The sequence below is a fragment of the Psammomys obesus genome, unplaced genomic scaffold (assembly GCF_907164565.1).
Source record: "Psammomys obesus unplaced genomic scaffold, mPsaObe1.curated_primary_1811, whole genome shotgun sequence".
NCBI lineage: Eukaryota > Metazoa > Chordata > Mammalia > Rodentia > Muridae > Psammomys > Psammomys obesus.
Window position 1 is genome coordinate 8,053,013 of NW_026592510.1, and position 19,725 is coordinate 8,072,737.

General features: G+C 43.6%; 1 protein-coding gene across 2 annotated transcripts in view; it reads left to right on the top strand.

Annotated features, from left to right (window-relative positions):
- The first annotated feature begins 4,593 nt into the window (after positions 1-4,593).
- The window catches only part of Ermp1 (endoplasmic reticulum metallopeptidase 1), a 49,872-nt gene continuing 34,740 nt past the window's right edge, over positions 4,594-19,725 (top strand). For both annotated transcript variants that reach the window (XM_055614120.1, XM_055614119.1), the window contains exons 1-5: positions 4,594-4,909; positions 6,582-6,883; positions 12,767-12,894; positions 13,943-14,048; positions 19,414-19,560. In XM_055614120.1, the coding sequence (XP_055470095.1) occupies positions 4,602-4,909; positions 6,582-6,883; positions 12,767-12,894; positions 13,943-14,048; positions 19,414-19,560 (991 nt within the window). In that variant the 5' untranslated portion in view covers positions 4,594-4,601. The remainder of the gene's footprint in view (positions 4,910-6,581; positions 6,884-12,766; positions 12,895-13,942; positions 14,049-19,413; positions 19,561-19,725) is intronic.

The following is a 19,725-nucleotide window of genomic DNA, read 5'->3' on the forward strand; positions in this document are numbered from 1 at the left end:
AGAAAAAGCTCACCTTTTATTGCAGCTGAGTGAGAGCACTCATCGTTGTTCTGATGTCTCCTCTTTCTGTCTTAGTATTTGTAATGTGAGCATTTCTGTCCAATGTGAGACTGACTTGGCAATGTTGTTTTAAATCTACCTGTTCCAAACTCTGAACACTTTGACTTTTTCGACCTTTCTTCTCTCTAATATGCTAAGTCACTTTTCTATTTTAAAATGTTTTGCAGTGCTGGCTGGCTTCTCTCTCCAACCCCCTCCTTCCCTTCCTCCCTCCCTCCCTTCTCTTTCTTCCTTGAAGACAAGGTTTCACTCTGTAGCCCAGGCTGGCCTGAAACTCACTATGTAGGATCATGGTAATCTTCCCACACTGGGATTATTGTCTTAAACCACCCACGCACACAGCTCATTTCTCTGTTTAAAAGTCATGTTTTGACACATCTCCGTGTAAGAAATTACAACATAAAACTGAGGGGTTTTTTTTTAAGGCTCCTGGTGTACCATAAATAATTGCTTTCCAGGAGAGTTACTCAAAAATTTATATCCTGCCAACACCATGTAAGTTCTATTAATGAAACTTATCAGAAGTGCCCGTTATTTACAAAATAACCTTCTCAATGTAGGTGATTTTTCTACATCTCTCATTTGATACTAAGGATGAACAGTAGATACATATTTACCTTAAGGTCTTTCTTACTGGTCTGCACACCACCAACAGATCAGACATAGGATCCTTTGGGTTTTTATGCTTGGAAATTCTGTCCCAGTGTTGGGTCACTTGCCTTTTATTTTCTCTTTTCTTCCTTGTTCGTTGTGTGTGCCTGTGAGTGAGTTAGGCAGGGTCTCACCATGCACAAAGAGCTCACTGAAAGCTCAGCTAGTGCCAGTAAGCCCCAGTGAGTCCCCTTCTCTGTCTCACCACCGCAGAGATGATAGGCCACTCTGCGCCTGCCTTTTGATGCCTTCTGCGGGGTTGTGCTCAGGTCCTGTGCCATCTCCCAAACTCTCTTTTCTTTCTTTCTTTCTTTCTTTCTTTCTTTCTTTCTTTCTTTCTTTCTTTCTTTCTTTCTTTTTTTTGTGGCTGTTTTTCAAGTCTATAAGTTGTTAATTTTGTGAAATAAATATGCAGTATTTCTGTTGTTTTACATTTCTTTTTGGATTAGAATCTCTGTCCGTTGGAAGCTTTAATCATTGTAATTATATTCATTTATTTTTATGTCACTTGATCTTTCTTATCTATGCTGAAGTCATTTTCACATAGCTTTGTCTGTCTGATTTTGAAAATCGCTGGGCTGGGTTGTGACTCAATTGGTAGAATGCTTACATAAAAGACAAAGCCTCAGGTCTGATCCCCAGTGTTGCATAAAACAGGCGTGATAGCACATGTAATCCTTTTGGGTGGTATAGACAGGAGGCTCAGCATTCAAGGTCATTGCTGGGATTTCTGTCTTGGCTTTTGCATCCTTTTCACTCACTCTGTGTTGCTTCTGAAGACTGCTCAGTTCCCTCAGCAGGGAACATTCTCTCCCCATGTGCCTTATTTATGATTCTATTGTGATCAAACACCATGACCAATCGCAACTTGGGTAAGAAAGGTTTTTTTTTTTTTTTCAACTTAAACTTCTACAGGGTTTGGTTGAACTTACAGGTGAAATATTAGCATACTTCATCACAGAGAGAAATCAGAGCAGGAACTCAGGGCAGGAACCTGGAGGGGGGAGCCAGTGCTGAGGTTATTGGGGCATGCTGCTTACTGCCCTTGTCCTGTATGGCTAGTTCAGTGCCTACTTTCTTTAACACCCCCAGAACCACCCACCCAGGGGTGGTACCAAATAGAATGGGCTGGGCCCTCCTTCACCATCACTCAAGGAAATGAACCACACAGGCTTTCCCAGAGGCTGAACTGGTTGGGGGAATTTTCTCACCTGAGGTTCCCTCTTTTAAGTGGATACAAGCTGACATAAAACTAAACGCACACCAGGTTTCTTTGGCCTCTGATTACAAGACAGCAGAACCTCCCTATCTTGAAATAACTGTATCAGATGCAGCCGTTGACTCTGAGAACTCTTCTTCCAAAGATGATAGAGGGTCTAGGCTTTGGGGAAAATAAATAGCAAAAATATCTGATTCTTATAGAAGGCAATATATATTTTCATTCTCCCATTCAGTAAATATATAGTGATAATGACCAGAGACTGCAGGAGCTAAGCACTATGGTTAAGGTAATAAATAAACAAATGGACATTGTCTTTGTCTCATAGAGCTTACAGACTAGAAAGGATCTTATAGGACACAAGTTCTGTGCTTCCAGAAACTTCTGTGTTTTCACCTACTCAGGACATAATGACCCTATAGTACATGTTCTGTTGCATCTTAGGAGAGGTGAGTAATGTGCTGAAGAAAACCAAGGCACTTCCATCATGGGGCCTGCAGTCCAGTGAGGGAAACATGAAATCATAGCAGACACTAGGGGAAGTGGGCTTAGCTGGATTAAGAGAGTCTTTTCTTGGGCCGGAGAGATGGCTCAGCGGTCAAGAGTACTCTGCTCTTCTAGAGGTCCTGAGTTCAATTCCCAGCAACCACATGGTGGCTCACAACCATCTGTAGTGAGATCTGGTGCCCTCTTCTGCATGTAGGCACACATGCAGGCAGAACACTGTAAATAATAATAAATGTTTTTTAAAAAAGTCTTTCTTGAGGAAGTATTACTTTCTTTGAGATTTGAAGGGTGTTAGCTAGTATATGAGGAGATATTGCAAAGAAAAGATGGTGAACTGGACGCCTTAGGCGAGACCAGTGTGACTGTCGGAGCATCCTGTGTCTGATGTTACGGTGAGGCCGTGTATTGCTGACACGGATGCCCAATCAAAATCTTGCAGTGTGTTTTCTCAGTGGGCCTCAGTTAATGCCTTAGGGTGCTTCAGGCATTATAAGCCTGGGCCACAGAACCTTGAATCAAAGAGGCTCACTGCACCAGCAAGCAGCAAGAAGACCCATCAGCTAGCAGGGCCACTAAAACCAATGACCAGCTTCTTGCCACTTTTTGTAATACTGAAGGAAGTGGGTTTGTTTGTTTCAAGACAAGATTTTTCTCTGTTTCCTTGGCTATCCTGAAACTCACTCTAGCCTTGAACTCAAGAGATCTGCCTGCCTCTGCCTCCGAAGTGATGGGATTAAAAGAGTGTACCACCACTGCCTGACCAACTTCGCATTTATTATTTATTTATTTTTAGGGTACCTAAATATTTTTATTTTATTATTGTGTGTCTTAGGGTTACTATTGTTATGAGGAAACACCATGACCAAAGCAACTTGGGGAGGAAAGGGTTTATTTGGCAAATGCTTCTATATCACAGTTCTTCATCAAAGGAGGTCAGGACAGGAACTCAAACAGGGCAGGAACCTGGAGGCAGGAGCTGATGCAGAGGCCATGGAGGGTACTGCTCATTAGCTTGCTCCTCGTGGCTTGCTTAGCCTGCTTTCTCATAGAACCCGGGAGCACCAGCACAGGATGCCCCTACCCACGGAGGTCAGTAGACCTCCTTGTGGGAGTCGGTTTCCTCCTTTTACCATGGCACCCATCATGGCATTCAGGTTGTCAGGCTTTGGGGGAAGGTGGGGGCAAGTACGTTTACCTTCTGATCCATCTTGCTGGCCCAGGAACATCTTTTCTGTACCTTTGTTTTCCAGAGTGAGTGCCCTCTGTATCAGTGGAACAGAAAGCTCTCTTGGGAGCCCACTCACTTTTTCATTTGCTGCCTTTACGTTCTTCAGCTATTAAATAGGAATGAAAATATTTTCTTTTCAAAGTCTGTACCTAGCACACGGCTTGACTCAGCAGCCATTCATTAAATTATGGTGATTATTTTGTCATCTATTAAATGGAGACAGCACCAGCCCCGGTTATCTGCTTCTGTGTGTCCCTCTTTCCTTCCCTTCCTCCTTCTCCCTCTCTCTTTCTGTAGCTCTGGCTGGCCTGGAACTTGCTATGTAGACCAGGCAGGCCTCTAATTTGTCCTCCTGTTTATTTCTCCTGATTGCTGGGATTAGACAAGAGACTTTTTCTTTCTTTTCTTTTTTTCTTTTCTCTTTTCTTTTTTAAGACAGGGTCTTCCCACTCTCAACTCAAAATAGGATCCTCCTGTGGCCATCCTTCCTAGTGCTGGGATTACAGGCCTGTTTGTCTACTCTGATTGTTAAGTCTTATTTCCTGTTTTGGTAGCCAAAATCCTACTTTTCAGAGGCAAGCCGAGTCATTGTATTTATCTGCCCAGTGCAGGGTAAATTGCTCGTGCAGGCTGTTAAAAAGCGGTTTTGTATTTTTTTTTTTCTCCTGTTTGGGGCTGCTCATTTTTAGGATTATGGGGGTTTTTCCATTTGACAGTGTGCTGGCACCAGGCTGGGGAGCGAGCACACCCACCATGTCCCGCCCCGGCCACCAAAGAGCGCTCAGAGTCCGGGCAGCCGCGTGCCACTAGGCGGACCAGCCAATCAGAAGAAATTTGGCCCTCTGCAGTTTCCGTCCGCTCACTAGGAGGCGCTGCGGCGGCCGCGGTGGCCAGGGCTGTCGCGGGCTGGGGCGGTTGGGGCTGGCGGCTGCGGCGATGGAGTCAGCGGCCGTGAGGCGGCACCGCGGCGCGGCGGAGCACCGGGAGGGACAGGCGGCCGAGCCTCGGCGGGAGAGGGGGGCCTCGGCGCCCGAGGACTCGCGGGGCGACGGGAGGACGCGGAAGAGGAGGGAGAGCGAGGGCGCGAGCCGGGGCGCGGGGATCGCGCTGTCCGAGGCGCGCACGGTGCTGGCGTTCGCGCTCTACCTGCTCGCGCTGCGGGCGCTCGTGCAGCTCTCGCTGCAGCGGCTGTTGCTGAGCCGGACGGCGGGGCTCCAGGGCGAGTTCGATGCGCGCCAGGCCAGGTACGGCCGAGCGGCCGGGCCGCGAGTCCCCTGCGGCCCCAGGCGGGGAGCCCCGGGTGGGGGAGCGCCGGGTCACGCTGCCCCAGGCAGTCGAGTCGGGCGCTCTGTGTGCCGAGTCCCGGGGGCTCTGGGCGCACGTTGGGGGGCGGGTGGTGGTGGTGGTGGAGGTGGAGGGAAGTGGGGTGGCCCTGCGCGTCCTTCTGGGGTCTGAGTTGTGGGTTCCCGGGGCTTGCCAGGCTCCCTCTTCCGCTTTCTAGGGGTGGTCAGGTCGGCTGGGTTTGCTTTATCATCCACTCTGCAAGGATTGGCTGGTTGCACGCTCCTGTCGTCCACTCTCCTTTCTTGAGTCGCTTACACTTTTTAGTTGGGTTAGTTCTCTGGATTTAACATGACGCGGAGAGTGAGGTTTATGTGCCAAGGCTGCGTTGTAAAGTCATTCTGGGATGGTGTTGGAGAGGGGTAACGCAGTGCGCTGCCTTTCCAAGCACCACAGCCCCCCAATCCGAAAGCCATGGAGATCTTCAGGGTACATCCATTCAGAATTTTGCCTACTGTTTCTCGAGTTCGCAGATGTCCTGTGGGTCTTCTGTACTGCGGATTGCATAGGGTTCAACCTTTTTAATTTTTTAAGACGTTATTATTTTTTAATTTTTATTATTTTGTTTTTTCGAGACGGGGTTTCTCCGTGTAGCCTAGGCCTTCCTAGAACTCACTCTGGCCTCAAACTCGCAGAAATCCTCTTGCCTCTGCCTCCTAGGTGTTGGGCAAAGGGTTTAACCTTTTAAAATGACCTCAGGTGTACTTAGAAATGTGAACTCTTTGATACTGTAGTTCGTGTCTTAGACTAGAGAAAAACTAAGCTAGCAGGAAGTTTTCATCTACTGTTGTGTTTTAAAAGCTGCTTCTTTGGATGCAGTGCGTTGGAAACGTATTTTCTTAAGGTTTTTTTTGGACAGCACCCGCAGTCTCCCCCCTCTGTCCCCCACCCACCCCCTTTGGAGTGCAGTGAAAAGAGGATGCCCCTGCTTTGGAGTAGGGTCAGTTTTGGCCTGAAGCTATTAGGTTCGGAGTGTACAGCAAGAGGCTGTGTTTATTCCTTTCAGGTTTGTCTTGTTTACTTGATTTCATCTTGTGGTTTTACTCATTGGTTTCAGCCAGTTAGACCCAGTAAAGAACAACCCATAACTGGCCTTAGGAGTCAGGCCTGTGAAGTTGTGTTGTCCTGCCTAGCCTTCAGCAAACACACATATTAACTATAAGCTCTAGTCTTGGTTCTGATTTGATGTGGTGTCAGTGGAGGAAAGTTTGGGAGCATTATTAGTTCCTGGAATGCAATATAAAATGATAAAGCTTCCAGGTAATTTTCTTGGGATGTCTGATTTTTTTTTCTTTTCTTTCTTTTTTTTTTTTTTTTTTTTTTTTTTTTTGAGTACCTTTAGTCTCAGCACTCAGAAGACAGAGGCAGGATGATCTCTCTGAGTTCCAGGCCAGCCTGGCCTATATAGTGAGTGAGTGCCAGGGTAAGGTGTGTGTGGGGGTGTCACAGTTTGTTTTAATGTGAGAAGTCAGAAGAACTAAACTTACTGAGGTAGGAGAGTGGAAAGTTGCTCCAAGATGTGTCGATTTTAAGTTTGCAGGAGTTTGTCATCACCATCCTTTTGATTGTTTCCAGGGATTATCTGGAACACATAACGGCCATTGGCCCCAGGACTACAGGAAGTGCAGAAAATGAAATTCTGACGGTACAATACCTTTTGGAGCAGATCACACTGATAGAAGGTCAAAGCAACAGCCTTCACAGCATTTCAGTAGATATACAACATCCTACAGGCTCCTTTAGCATTGACTTCTTGGGGGGTTTCACAAGCTACTATGACAACATTACTAATGTTGTGGTAAAGCTGGAGCCCCGAGGTGGAGCCAAGCATGCTGTACTGTCTAACTGTCACTTTGACTCAGTGGCAAATTCACCAGGTATGTACTTGTATTTAGTCATTTAAAGTTAATACAGCCCAGAAAGCTTAACTTAGCCCTAACATGTTTGAGCAGTTGTAGGGACCATTTTTCTTAGACCAGCATTTTTGCATTGTGATTAAAGGCAAGCTAAGTAACACTGGTTTAGAGTCTAACAATTTAATATTCTCTTTAGTTCATTATTATTATTATTGTTATTATAATTGATTTAATGTGGCCAACAAGCTGCATGACAACACATGAGATGTTTTTGGTAGACCGAAGTAGTCCAGTGTGTCTGTCCACTTGTAAGGGCTTACACAGCCAAGGGTTGCAGTAGGCTTTGGAGGTACAGGGTAAGGGATCCCTGTGTTTAAGGGATACATGGATTGAAGGACATTACTTCTAGCAGTTTCTGGTCACTTGAAAAGGTAAAGTTATGGTCCACTGAAGGTGTTACATACTGGTAGAATACTTAATATTGTGCTTTGAGTAGACATTGGCAAGATGGAAAACTTGATTTTTAACAGTGTCTGACATAATATAAATCTGTCAAATCAGTGTCAATCCTCTAAATTGAACTTGTTTTTTGTTTTTTTTTTTTAATAAGATTTCTCAGAAACATGATTTCAATAGTTCGAATGGGTTTTTTTGTTTGTTTGTTTTGTTTTACTTTTCAGTGTTTTGAGACAGGGTTTCTCTGTGTAGCCTTGGTTGTTTGGGACTCGCTTTGTAGACCAGGCTGGCCTCGAACTCAAAGAGATCCACCTGCCTCTGTCTCCCCGAGTGCTGGGATTATAGTGTGCACCACTGTGCCCAGCTTTTGAATAGTTTCTGATGTGACCTGAGGCTGGACTCTGGTTCTCTTTCTCCTTGTATGGCACCAAAGAGTGCCAGCTGCATTGGCAAGAATAATGGTTAAGAAAAGCATTTAAAACTTTCTTCAGCTGTTTAATACGATATTGGTTGAAGTGAATATAGCCAAAACTTAAACCAAAAGAGGTACTAAGTTTCCACATAAATCTCAAAAAAAAAAAAAAACAAAAAACAAAAAAACCCCAAAAAACAAAAAAGAAAAACCAACCCAACCCATTACCGTCAATCGTAGTAGCTTGGAGGTAGAGAGATTCAGTAAGTCTGAAAGTTGGAGATCAAATTCTCCCAGAGTGTGGAGGTACTGATAAAGTCATGAACCACAAGGGTTATTTCTCTTGAAAAAAAATGTATTTATTAAATATTTATTTTATTTATGTGTATATATTTATACCCACGTGTGTGTCTGTGTGTGTATGTATGTATGTGTGTGTGTATGTGTGTCCAGAAGAAGGTGTGTTAGATTCCTTGGAGCTGGAGTTTGTAGTTATCTGCGAACAGTTGTGGCTGATGTGGGTTCTGGCATCTGAACTCCGGTCCTCATGATTGAACAGCAAGCGGTCTTAACGGCTGAGTCATCTCTCCAGTAGCAAGGCATATTTTTTAATTTAGAGATGGTGATGTTTTTGGAAAGTATTAGAGAGTAAAACAGAAATCACTACTGGAATGATATAATGTGAAGCCTGCTCATTGCACTTAAGTTCTGAAATCTTTTATCACGTTTGTAAATTTCCATGACTGTCTCTTATAATGGACTCATGTCTAAACTAGTGACATGCATTATCTTTAAATTTTCTTCTCTATATTCTCACATAAACATTCACAAATAAACTATGAAAAAACCCACAGCTAACGTAGGCAGATAAGAATAGAAAGCAGCATTTTACAATGTCATCCTGAGATTTGACACCTAAGAGCCCTTTTCTGACTGGTCCCCACTCGGGAGACACAGACCTGGGATGGGTCCCAGGCTTCCTGACCAGGAGAATACCTGAGTATTGGGCCTTCTTTCCGCGTATTGCTTAACTTATTCTTTCTTTAATTCTTAGCTGCTGAATGGAGACATACTAATTAATTTCCTCATAGTGTTGCTCAAAGGATTAAGTCTAATGAAAGCATTACGATAGCATCTTTCAGGGAAAGCTTTCCTTTGATGGTGGTTCTGTTGGTAACAATACTTGTGAATTGCCTGAGTGGATGGCAGGCCCAATAGAACCATCTAGAGTACATATGATACAAACTGGCCTTAACTTGATGAAGTGATACTGTGGAGGCATTTCTATGCATTTAGAACATATTTTGCTTGTTAAGAAATCAGTATCCACACCTTCATTAAAAACAAGGCAGAAATGCCTTAACATATGCCAGGGACACTAGAAAAAGGCACCTGTGCTCACTATTATGGTGCTTAATTTCTGGAAAGGGACGCATGCATGCTGTGGTTAAAAAGACTGGATATGCAGGCATCAATTAAATGTAAACCCTCCTGATTTTTCCTTTCCCTTTCATACTTACATGGGATGGATCCTTACAAGAAAAGATACTCAAAAGAAAAGGAGACAGTCATTGCCATGTGTACTTCTACTTTGAATAAAAAAGTGTTATTGTTTGCTTGGTACCTGAGTGATACCAAGGGAAAATGAACCATTTTAAGAAGTGGTTCAGCTCTCTGGCTTAGATATATATTATCTTCATCAAAGAACAATACTTTTTTTTGAAAAGTGACAAGACAAGGAGAAAGCACCGGGTTTGGGTGTAACTTAGTGGTAGAGCGAGTGCCTAGTATGTGCCAGGCCCAAGTTCCATCCTTAGCGCTGCAGCACAAACAAACAAAACCAGATGAGAGCCCAAACCAAAGCAAGAAAACCCATTAAAAATAAAAAAATAAAATAAAAAAGGAGGAAGGACCTAGTGTCTATGTGGGCTGCAAATTACAGGAAACGACATAGATGGGAAGTCAGTGTAGCGGTAAAGTTTGCTGCCTGCAGGCTCTTCAGCGGCTAAGGTTGTCTTTGGAGGTTAACCTTTGTCCTTCCGAGTAGATGGGGAGGTGGAAGAGCCGCCTAGGTTTATGTTCTGTGTGTAGAAAATGGGAGGAGGGCAGAGAGCTCTTGTGTATTTGGATTTCTTTCAGCACCAAAGAGCCTTCCTTGTAGTAAGGTAGCATTCGAATGGCCTTAGCTGCTGCTCTTCACATAGTGCCAGGTGTACAGGTTGCATGTGGCGTCCACCAATGAAAAGACTCTCCGAGAGCCCTTAGAATGCTTTTACACCCCTGCCTCTTTTTCTTAGAGACAGGGCTGCATGCTTGCTACACCGAGGATGGTCTTGAATCTTCTGATCTGAGTGTGCCACTATGCATGGTTTAAATGACTAAAAGGATTTTTTTTTTTCCATAATGAACCTATGGCATGCTAAGAAAATGCTCTATCTAGTTTAGAAATAATTTTTACCTAAAATTTTATAATACCCATGCTGATGGTGTGAAGGAAGCTCCTGTCAGTAATAAGCTAAGAGAAGCCTTTCACTCATGCACCAAGTAGTTGTCACCTGAATGCTCGTGTGGGTCAGTTCACTGAAGCAGGAGTATTTGTGCGTGGGTGCTTGCTGTGCTGGGGGAACCCAGCACCTGTCCCTCTTGTGCCACAGCTGTAGCCCAGCTTCAGGAGTGTCATGGAGACATCCTCAACAGTGCAGGCTAGGCTGGCCTGAGTCTTCCAGCAGCCTTCCCGCTTTACTCGCCTAGGGGCTGGGGTCACGGGCCGGCACCCTGGGCTGGTTTTCCTGTGTGTATTAAAGTCCTCACAGCGTTTCTGGATGCAGGAATGGATACTCATTAGAAGTAATGTTGCCTACAGACGCACCTCATGTATCTTCTCAGGTCGGCCGTGTGCTGCCAGGCCACTGGCAAAAGAGACGTTTTGAGTCATTCTGGGCTGGCTTCAATTTCAGGGTTGATTCTAAATGGAAAGGGATGCCAGCTAGTCACTCGGCCTTTTTACTGTCCTCTGACTGTCACTTCCTTAAAGGTATTTTGACCGTTTTCTGTTCTCTAAGACATTAGATCCCTTAAAGTAGGGAGGATGAGTGTGAAGTTTAATTTGCTAATCAGCTGTATAAAGGTGAATGTTTTTAAATTTTACTTCTACTTTGAATAGAAAAATGTTATTGTTTGCTTTTCATTTTAAAAAGAAAATGTTTAGTTCATAGGTTTTCTGGAAAATGGCACACAGTACCAGTATATCAGTGTATCAGCTCATACTCCCTGCTCTAACAGTAATTAGGTAACTGTTATTTTGTTTCACTTTGACTAGTGACTAAAATATAGTCCGAATTATCACCAAGACTCTTTTCGAGCAGAAGTGGGATTTGGAATAACGGAGTCCTGAAACAATCATTTTAGCTGGTTACAGAGGCTTCCCTAAGTTGTCAAGGAGAAGGAAGAAAGCTACCCTGGGATGTTTCCCAGGTGCCGCCTGTGGGGTGGAGTTAGCAGTCCGCCTTCTCGGCATGGACACAGTGAATGAAGTGACAGAGATACAGTTCACTCCACCACTTCCCTGCTGCGGAGTCCTCACCCAGCACTCACCACTGCCTCACCCAGAAGTGCTACTGCCTGAGTTATGGTAGTGTTCGCGGACTCTAAACTTCCCACGATGAAAAGAATCAAATGTATAGAATAGACTCATTCACTGGACTCCATCCAGTGTGCCTCCCGCTCTCATGTAGTCCAGTCGTTGTTTCTCCCTCAGCCCTCCCGCCTGGCTATTTCGGCTCCTCAGTATTTCAGTCTGTATGGTAAAGGAGGAGGACACCTTTGACCATGCTAACAGTATTAGGAGCTACTTGACTTAAAAAATTAGCAGTAACTCTTTAGTGTTATCAAATAGCCAGTCAGTTCGTTTAACTACCTCGCACAGTGCTTTTAAAACCAGCGCTCGAAGGCGCCGGCCACCAAACCCAACTGCCCGAGTTTCCACTCGGAAACTCCAGATGGAAGGAGGCAGTGAACTCCCACAGATTGTCCTCTGACTTCCGTATGTGCCATATTGTGGCAAGTGTGCTGCCCTCCCCCCCCCCGCACACAAAAAAATAAATACAAATGATAAAGTAATGGATTTCATTAAAAACTAGAGTTCTTTTTATAATCTTTAATTAATATGATTTTCTGATGTAGAGACTGGACTATCTGAGTATTCTTTCTTTCTTTCTTTCTTTCTTTCTTTCTTTCTCTCTCTCTTTCTCTCTCTCTCTCTCTCTCTCTCTCTCTTTTGAGAAAGGGTTTCTCTGTGTAATAGCCCTGGCTATCCTGGACTCGATTTGTAGACCAGGCTGACCTCGAACTCACAAAGATCTGCCTGCCTCTAACCTCCTGAGTGCTGGGATTAAAGTGTATGCCACTGTGCCCAGCTTCTTCTTCTTTTTGTATTTTTAAATTTTTCTTGAGACAGAGTTTCCCTTGTGGTCCTGGCTGTCCTGTTCTCACTTTGTAGACCAGGCTGGCCGTGGTGCTGTACTTTTGCAATGCTGGGACAGGGCACAGTTCCCTCTTCAGTGTCTTATCATTCAGGTGCCTTCTTTGTACTTTTCCATACTTGATCCCTTAAAGAACTTAAAGAAGTGTAGCCTGTTACTCCCTCTGTAATTGTGAGGTGCTGCAGCTTTTATGATTTTGAAAGAGTCGAGGAAGTGGGAGAGTGGAGGAAGCCATGAGTACCAGAAGAAAGACTCTTCCAGAGGATGGGGGACGAGGATAAATTCCAGTTGGCCTTAGGCCCCATCTGGTTAATTTATTCCACAGCTGCTGAGTACATGCTGTGAGCATGGTTCCACTGCCTCGGTCATTGAGCAGGCCAGACAAGGATCTTATGGGGCTTGTCTTTGTTGTGCATAGCTGTCACCCTGTGATGACAGAGTTACGCTTCTGGTCATGCAGCTATCATGATGCTTCTCTGAGGGGAAAACTCCAGTCCACACCAGTAGTGAAAAACACTGTAACTCTGAGAAGTGCATCTGTTTCTCTGCTCCAAGGTGCCAGTGACGACGCAGTTAGCTGTGCGGTGATGCTCGAAGTTCTCCGAGTCATGGCAGCGTCTTCAGAGCCCCTACAGCATGCCGTGGTGTTCCTCTTCAATGGTGCAGAGGAAAATGTCTTGCAAGTAAGGCTTTATTGTTTCAAGTATTTGGGCTGAATAATAATGAGAGTAATAATGATTGGTAACAGTCTGTTTTATTAGTGATATGACTAATATAAAAATAATATTCAAAATAAATACTATTATCAGTACTTCAAACATACTGATAGTGCAGATGGGCTCAGTGTGTTAGAGAGTCACCTGAGAACAGCTCATCTTGCTCTAGTGTGTGATTTTTTGTTTGTTTGTTTGTTTGTTTTCACTTTTAGTTTTTGGAATAGGGTCTTGCTTGGTCTCCCACACTGGCCTGGTACTTGTGATCCTCTTGCCTCGGCTTTCTGAGTGCTAGGTTCACACACGTGCTTTCTGAGCACTAGGTCACACACGTGCTTTCTGAGTGCTAGGTCACACACGTGCTTTCTGAGCGCTAGGTCACACACGTGCTTTCTGAGTGCTAGGCTCACACACGTGCTTTCTGAGTGCTAGGTCACACACGTGCTTTCTGAGTGCTAGGCTCACACACGTGCTGCTGTGATCAGAAAAGTGTCGATGTAAGGGCTTCTGAATGGCGTAATTACTCTCTTCTGAGCCTTTAACCCTCAAGTTTCAGAGAGATGATTTGAGGAAGGTACACAGCATGAAGGCCTAGCCGTACGAACTGTCTGTATTTTCTTTTCTTTCTTTTTTTTAACTTTTGCATTACATGTCCTCACAGTTTCTTTTCACTTGGCAACTGAACACCATCATTTTATTTAGGAAGATGCCTTTAGGGTCTGCTTTTGAGAAGTGGTTATTTTGCTCTCGTAGTTCCTACCTTTTTGAGATAGCCATTCTGTCATACAAATAAGCAAAATAAAAACTTAGTTTAACGGATGGCAGGGGAAGAGGACCTCCCCTATCAGTGGACTTGGGGAGGGGCATGGGAGAAGATGAGGAAGGGAGGGTGGGATTGGGAGGGGATGAGGGAGGGGGCTATAGCTGGGATACAAAGTGAATAAACGGTAATTTATAAAAATAAATGAACTAAAAAAACCCTTAGTTTAACCTCCATTTGTTTTCTCTCCTTATTAAGGCCAGCCATGGTTTTATTACCCAGCATCCCTGGGCCCGTTCCATTCGTGCATTTATTAACCTAGAGGCAGCAGGTGTAGGAGGGAAAGAACTTGTGTTCCAAACAGGTATGTGAAGAGTGCACTTAACATTTCAATGCAGCTCCAATTTCATGTCAATGGAAAGTTTTCCAGTAGAAGTACTCTCTTTAATGAGCAATCTCTTGATTGAGGTTTGTTTTAAAGTGTGAGGTAATCTTAACTTGTCTTTGTGAATTTTTGTGATTGTATGTGTTCAGTATATACACACGTTGGTCTGGTGGATGTCCATGTGTGCATGCGTGTGTGTGTGTGTGTGTTGTGTGTGTGTGTGCTTGTAGTAGCTGGAGGTGTTAACATGAGGTGTCTTCCTCGGTTGCTTCCTATCTTATTGAAACAGAACCTCTTGCTGAGCCTGGGGCTCATCCGTTCAGCTAGGCTCGCTGGCTATTGGGCTACGGGAGTCTACCTGCCTCCCCTTGTTAATTTTTTTAAATCAAATAGTGTGAACAGCATGGGGCTCCTTTATAGTACTTATTACATGCAAATGTCATTTGAAACATCTTATATACATTAAATTACTTAGTTCGAGTGCATGCTGCTATATTTCTAATTTATAGATGAAGAACAGAGGTGGGAGAGTTTAAAACTTGCAAGGTTTTACAGTTGGTACGTGACAGCATGGTTGGAACCTGAGTGGTTTAGGCTCAGTGTCAGTTTAGAGCAAGTAAGAATTGCAGTATATGGTGGTTGGTGTATTTTTTGGCAATGTAACACAAACTAGAGTTATCTGAGAAGAGAGAACATCAGTTAAGGACTTGCCTCCATCACATTGGCCTGTGTGCCTGTCTGTGGGCATTTCCTTGATTAATGATGGATGTGGAAGGGCCCAGCTCACTGTAGGTGGTACCACTCCTCTCAGGTAATCTTGAGTTGTATGAGAAGCAAGCTGAGCAAACCATGGAAAGCAGGCCAATAAGCAGCCATCCCCCCAGGGCCTGTGCTTTAGATTTTGGTTCCAGGTTCCTGACTGGAGTTTCTCCCTGGCTTCTGTTGTGATAGACTCATAACCTGTAACCAAATGAGCCCATTTTTCCCCAAGTTCCCTTTGGCCAGTGTTTTATTACCACAGCAGAGAAGCAAATGAAGACATAATACAATGAGGATATTGCTTTTATTAATTGTGGATAATTATGATATAAAGTATTTAAAATCATAGTTATTAAATGAGAAAATTCACCCACAGTTTAAGTTTAATTCTATCACTGAGTTAATTTGAGTGTCAAGAAACCCAGTAAGTACAATAGCCAAAGAAAGTTTAAATTTTAGGATGAAGCTTTCCTTAAGATAACAGGGTATAATCGCTAAATAACATGGACTTGTCGTTTTTTTTTGTTTTTTGTTTTGTTTTTTCTTTTTCTTTCCAAACATGTTTTCTCTTATAGTCCTTGCTGTCCTGGACTCATTTTGTAGACCAGGCTGGCCTTGAACTCCTGCCTCTGCCTCCTGAGTGCTGAGAATAACGCCCAGCTAGGACTTGTCATCTTTTATTTTTTTTAAACCTATACTAATTTTTTTAATTTATTTTTTTTCTTCACAATTTATTCATTATATATCCCGATTGAAGCCCCCTTCCTCCCTCTTCTCCTCTTCCCCTTCCCCTAGTCCACTGAAAGGGGGAGTTCTCCACTATTGCTATCAGCCCATAGCTTGTTAAGTCTCATCAGGGCTGCCTGGATCTCCTTCCTCCATGGCCTGGCCAGGCTGCATCATCAGGGAGGACTTGTCATCTTAGCAGAGTCTAGAGCAAAAGGACTTGCTCAGCAGGGCCTGCTAAGACCTGATGCTGGAAGGTCCACCTTCTGTCCTGCCACTGCTAGAAATATGGGCAAAGGCATCAGTCCATTTCAGCCACACGCAGACCTTCTGCTAAAAGCTGCTTTTGTTGTTGTTTGAATCAAGACAGTCTCACTTTGTATGCCTGGCTGCCCAGAACCCCTCATCCCTCTGCCTCCAGCTCAGAGTGTTGGTATTATAGGTGTGTGCTATCCTGCCTGACTTGTCAGGAGTCTTAATAGTAAGAAGTGTTTTGTGTGAGAGGGTCTATAGGAAGTGAGTAAGGCAATAGAAACTTTCTTTGTAGATCTTTAAAAGACATTATATTGTTTAAGTTTTGAAATTACACTAAGTACTAAATGCTTTTTGTAAACTAAAAAGTTTCATATTTCAATACTCTCTCAAATTTACTTTAACTCTTAACTTTGAAATGGACCTGTATTGTATTTCAGTTACATCTTTAAGAAATTCAGGGTTGCCAGATTGGTGGTGTAGGCCTTTAACCCCAGCATGTGTCGGGCAGAGACAGGCAGATCTCTGTGTTCCAGGTCAGCCAAGGCTACCTAGGGACACCTTGACTCAGAACACACACACAGGTGCACAGACACAGACACACACACACGAAATTCAAGGTCACAAGGTGAGATACAGCAAGACCTTTTTTAGCTCTTAAATATTTCTACTTTCTTTTTAATTGGCGGGAAGCAGCTGAACTCTGTTATCAATAGGAGCAGCAGCAAAGAGTGAGCGCAGAGAGCAGTCAGCCTCACCTGGAGCAACAGCGTGTCTTGTAGGCTGCCCCTTTTGTGTAGTGCCTGTTCCTGTGCTCTGCTACCCAGTCTCACAGGTTAGTCCAAACGCTTCCTGGTGTTTTTCTCTGCATAGATTAGTACAGTCTACATACATAGTTTGAAGAGATGACAACACATTTACCTCAAATGGAGTCCAAGCTCAAGGCAATTCTTTTCTAACATCTATTGAGTGCCTACTTTTCCTGGGTCTGATTAGGCCTAATACCTTTTTTTTTTTAAATTTATTTTTTATTAATTACAGTTTATCCACTTTGTATTCTGACTGTAGCCCCCTCCCTTGTCCCCTTCCATTCTCAATCTCATTTTCCCTTCCTCCCTCATCTCCTCCTTTGTCCCTTCTCCAGGTCACTGATAGGGGAGGTCTTTCTGCCCTTCCATCTGACCCTAGCCTATCAGGTCTCATCAGGACTGGCTGCATTGTCTTCCTGTGTGGCCTGGTAAGGCTGCTCCCCCATCACAGGTAGGTGATCAAAGAGCCAGCCACTGAGTTCTTGTCAGAGATAGTCCCTGTTCCCCTTACTAGGGAACTTACTTGGAGACTGAGCTGCCATGGGCTACAGCTGTGCATGGGTTAGTTCCATGCATGGACCTTGGTTGGAGTATCAGTCTCAGAAAAGACCCCTGTGCTCAGATTTTTTGGTTCTGTTGCTCTCCTTGTGGAGCTCCTGTCCCCTCCAGGTCTTTCTGTCTCCCCCTTCTTTCATAAGATTCCCTGCACTCTGCTCAAGTACACAAGGACATCTGCTCAACCATATTTGTTGCAGCTTTATTTGCAATAGCCAGAAGCTGGAAACAACCCAGATGTCCCTCAACGGAGGAATGGATACAGAAATTGTGGTACTTTTACACAGTGGAATACTACTCAGCAATAAAAATCAAGGAAATCATGAAATTTGCAGGCAAATGGTGGGAACTAGAAAAGATCATCCTGAGTGAGGTATCCCAGAAGAAGAAAGACACACATGGTATATACTCACTCATAAGTGGATATTAGACATACAATATAGGATAAACATACTAAAATCTATACACCTAAGGAAGCTAAGCAAGAAGGAGGACCTGGAGTAAGATGCTCAATCCTTATTCAGAAAAGCACATGGGATAGAGATTGGAGGAGGGAGAAAACAGTGAACAGGACAGGAGCCTACCACAGTGGGACTCTGAAAGACTATCTAGCAAGGTATTGAAGGAGATGCTGAAACTTAGCCAAACTTTAGGCCTAAGACCTTAGTCTTTATGTAGCTTTAGATAAGAAATGTAGTATGTAGCTTTAGATAAGAAATCTCCAGTTAACAAAGAATTTCAAAGTGATTGTATTAACCTGGAAACAAATGAGCAAAGTTAACACCAGTTACAAGTAGAAGGTGGGTGTTTGCTGGTGGCACTAAGGTCAGTGTGCCCATGGAATGGTGATACGGGGAGAAATGATTAACGTTAGATTGAGCTTTCCATTGCATTGAAAAGCTATGGACTGCGCTGACATCACTGCTCTGCTTGCCCTCTGCAGCTTTCTGTATTGTTAAATAGTTTTCTGTGCATTTGTTACTTTAAGTAATAAATCTCCAGTGTTTCAGTATCTATCCCATTAAACATTTTGCTCATTCTAAAGTCCTCATATTTTAAGAATTACCTCCCAGGAAGGAACCCATAATGTTTGTTGATGCCCATAACGTATTCCACGCTCATCTGAATTTTATACTGTTCTTTCCTTCCAGCTTTCTAGAAAGCTCGTAGTGTTGATTCCATGTCCGACTAAGAGGACAAGCACTATGTTCAGCAGATTTAGATTTGTCTGCACCAGATGGCTCTGTCCTTTGCTTTTTTTTTTTTTTTTTTTTTTAACTGTGTGGTGAGACTTGTCCTGTCCTGGCTTTTCAGATAAAACAGTTTGTGCTCTCCAGAGCGTAATTGTCAGTTGAGGAAAAGGCTCGTTTGGGGAACTTTTGGTGGCTGGAATAATCATTCTTAGGATCAGAAAGAGTGGCTCATCAGATTGCACTGTCGTGAGTCGGGAAGGCCTGCCTGCATCATTTTTGAAGGGTTAATATAATCTTATAAGGTTTAAACAGATTAAACCATTAATATATGTCCCATTTGGAAAGATTCAGGCTCTATAAACTAAGTACAAGAAACTGAGGAAGCCAAAGGCTCATGGCTTTTTCACCACTCTGACCAAACCAGTGTTAATTTGCTCCACAACCTTCTGGGATTAAAAAAAAAAAAAAAAGTGTATTTATGCACAGGAACACATATACACATTATTACCTTAAAATGGGATGCTATTTTGCAACTGTAGCCTTTTTTAGAATATATACTTTTAAAATCTCATGGAATTATTAAAACATAATTTAAATGTCCTATAATTCACCAACTTAAATGGTCAAATTCAGCATTTTTAGGCATTTCCACATACTTGTGTACCATTATCATAATGCTAGAGTATTTTAATATAGCGGGGTTTTTTTTTTGTGTGTGTGTGTGCTCATATGTGTGTGAATGCGTGTGCAGGTGCCAGAAAGATCTAAAGAAGTCATAGGATCCTTTGGAGCTGGAGTTACAGGTGCTTGTGAGCCCCTGGCATGGGCGTTGGGAACTGAGCTCCGGGCCTTGTAGTTGAGCAGCAAAGCTAACCACTGAGCCACCTCTTTAGCTCCCAGAATGTTCTTCATCACTCCTAAAGGAATCCCTGTCCTTAGCGGTTAGGTGTCACTCACATTTCCTCAGTGCAGCCAACCGCGTGTGGCCATGTTGGACAGAGCTACCTTGTACTGTGTAACCTTGTATTGTGCTGTCTTTTTCCATTTCAGGCCCTGAAAATCCTTGGTTGGTCCAGGCTTATGTTTCGGCAGCTAAACACCCTTTTGCTTCTGTGGTGGCTCAGGAGGTTTTTCAGAGTGGAATCATTCCTTCCGATACCGACTTCCGAATCTATAGGGATTTTGGGAACATTCCAGGTATTTTGTCTGTGCTCATAGGCTGCTGTGTCAAAAGCAAACCTTATTTCTTGAAAGTTATAATAGCCTCTGAGCGGACACTGTATGTGAGAGCTCTGTCTTCGGACTCAGCAGAGTAGAGTTCTTGATGCTCTCTTTTAACAAGCCCCACAGTAATTTAAGTGC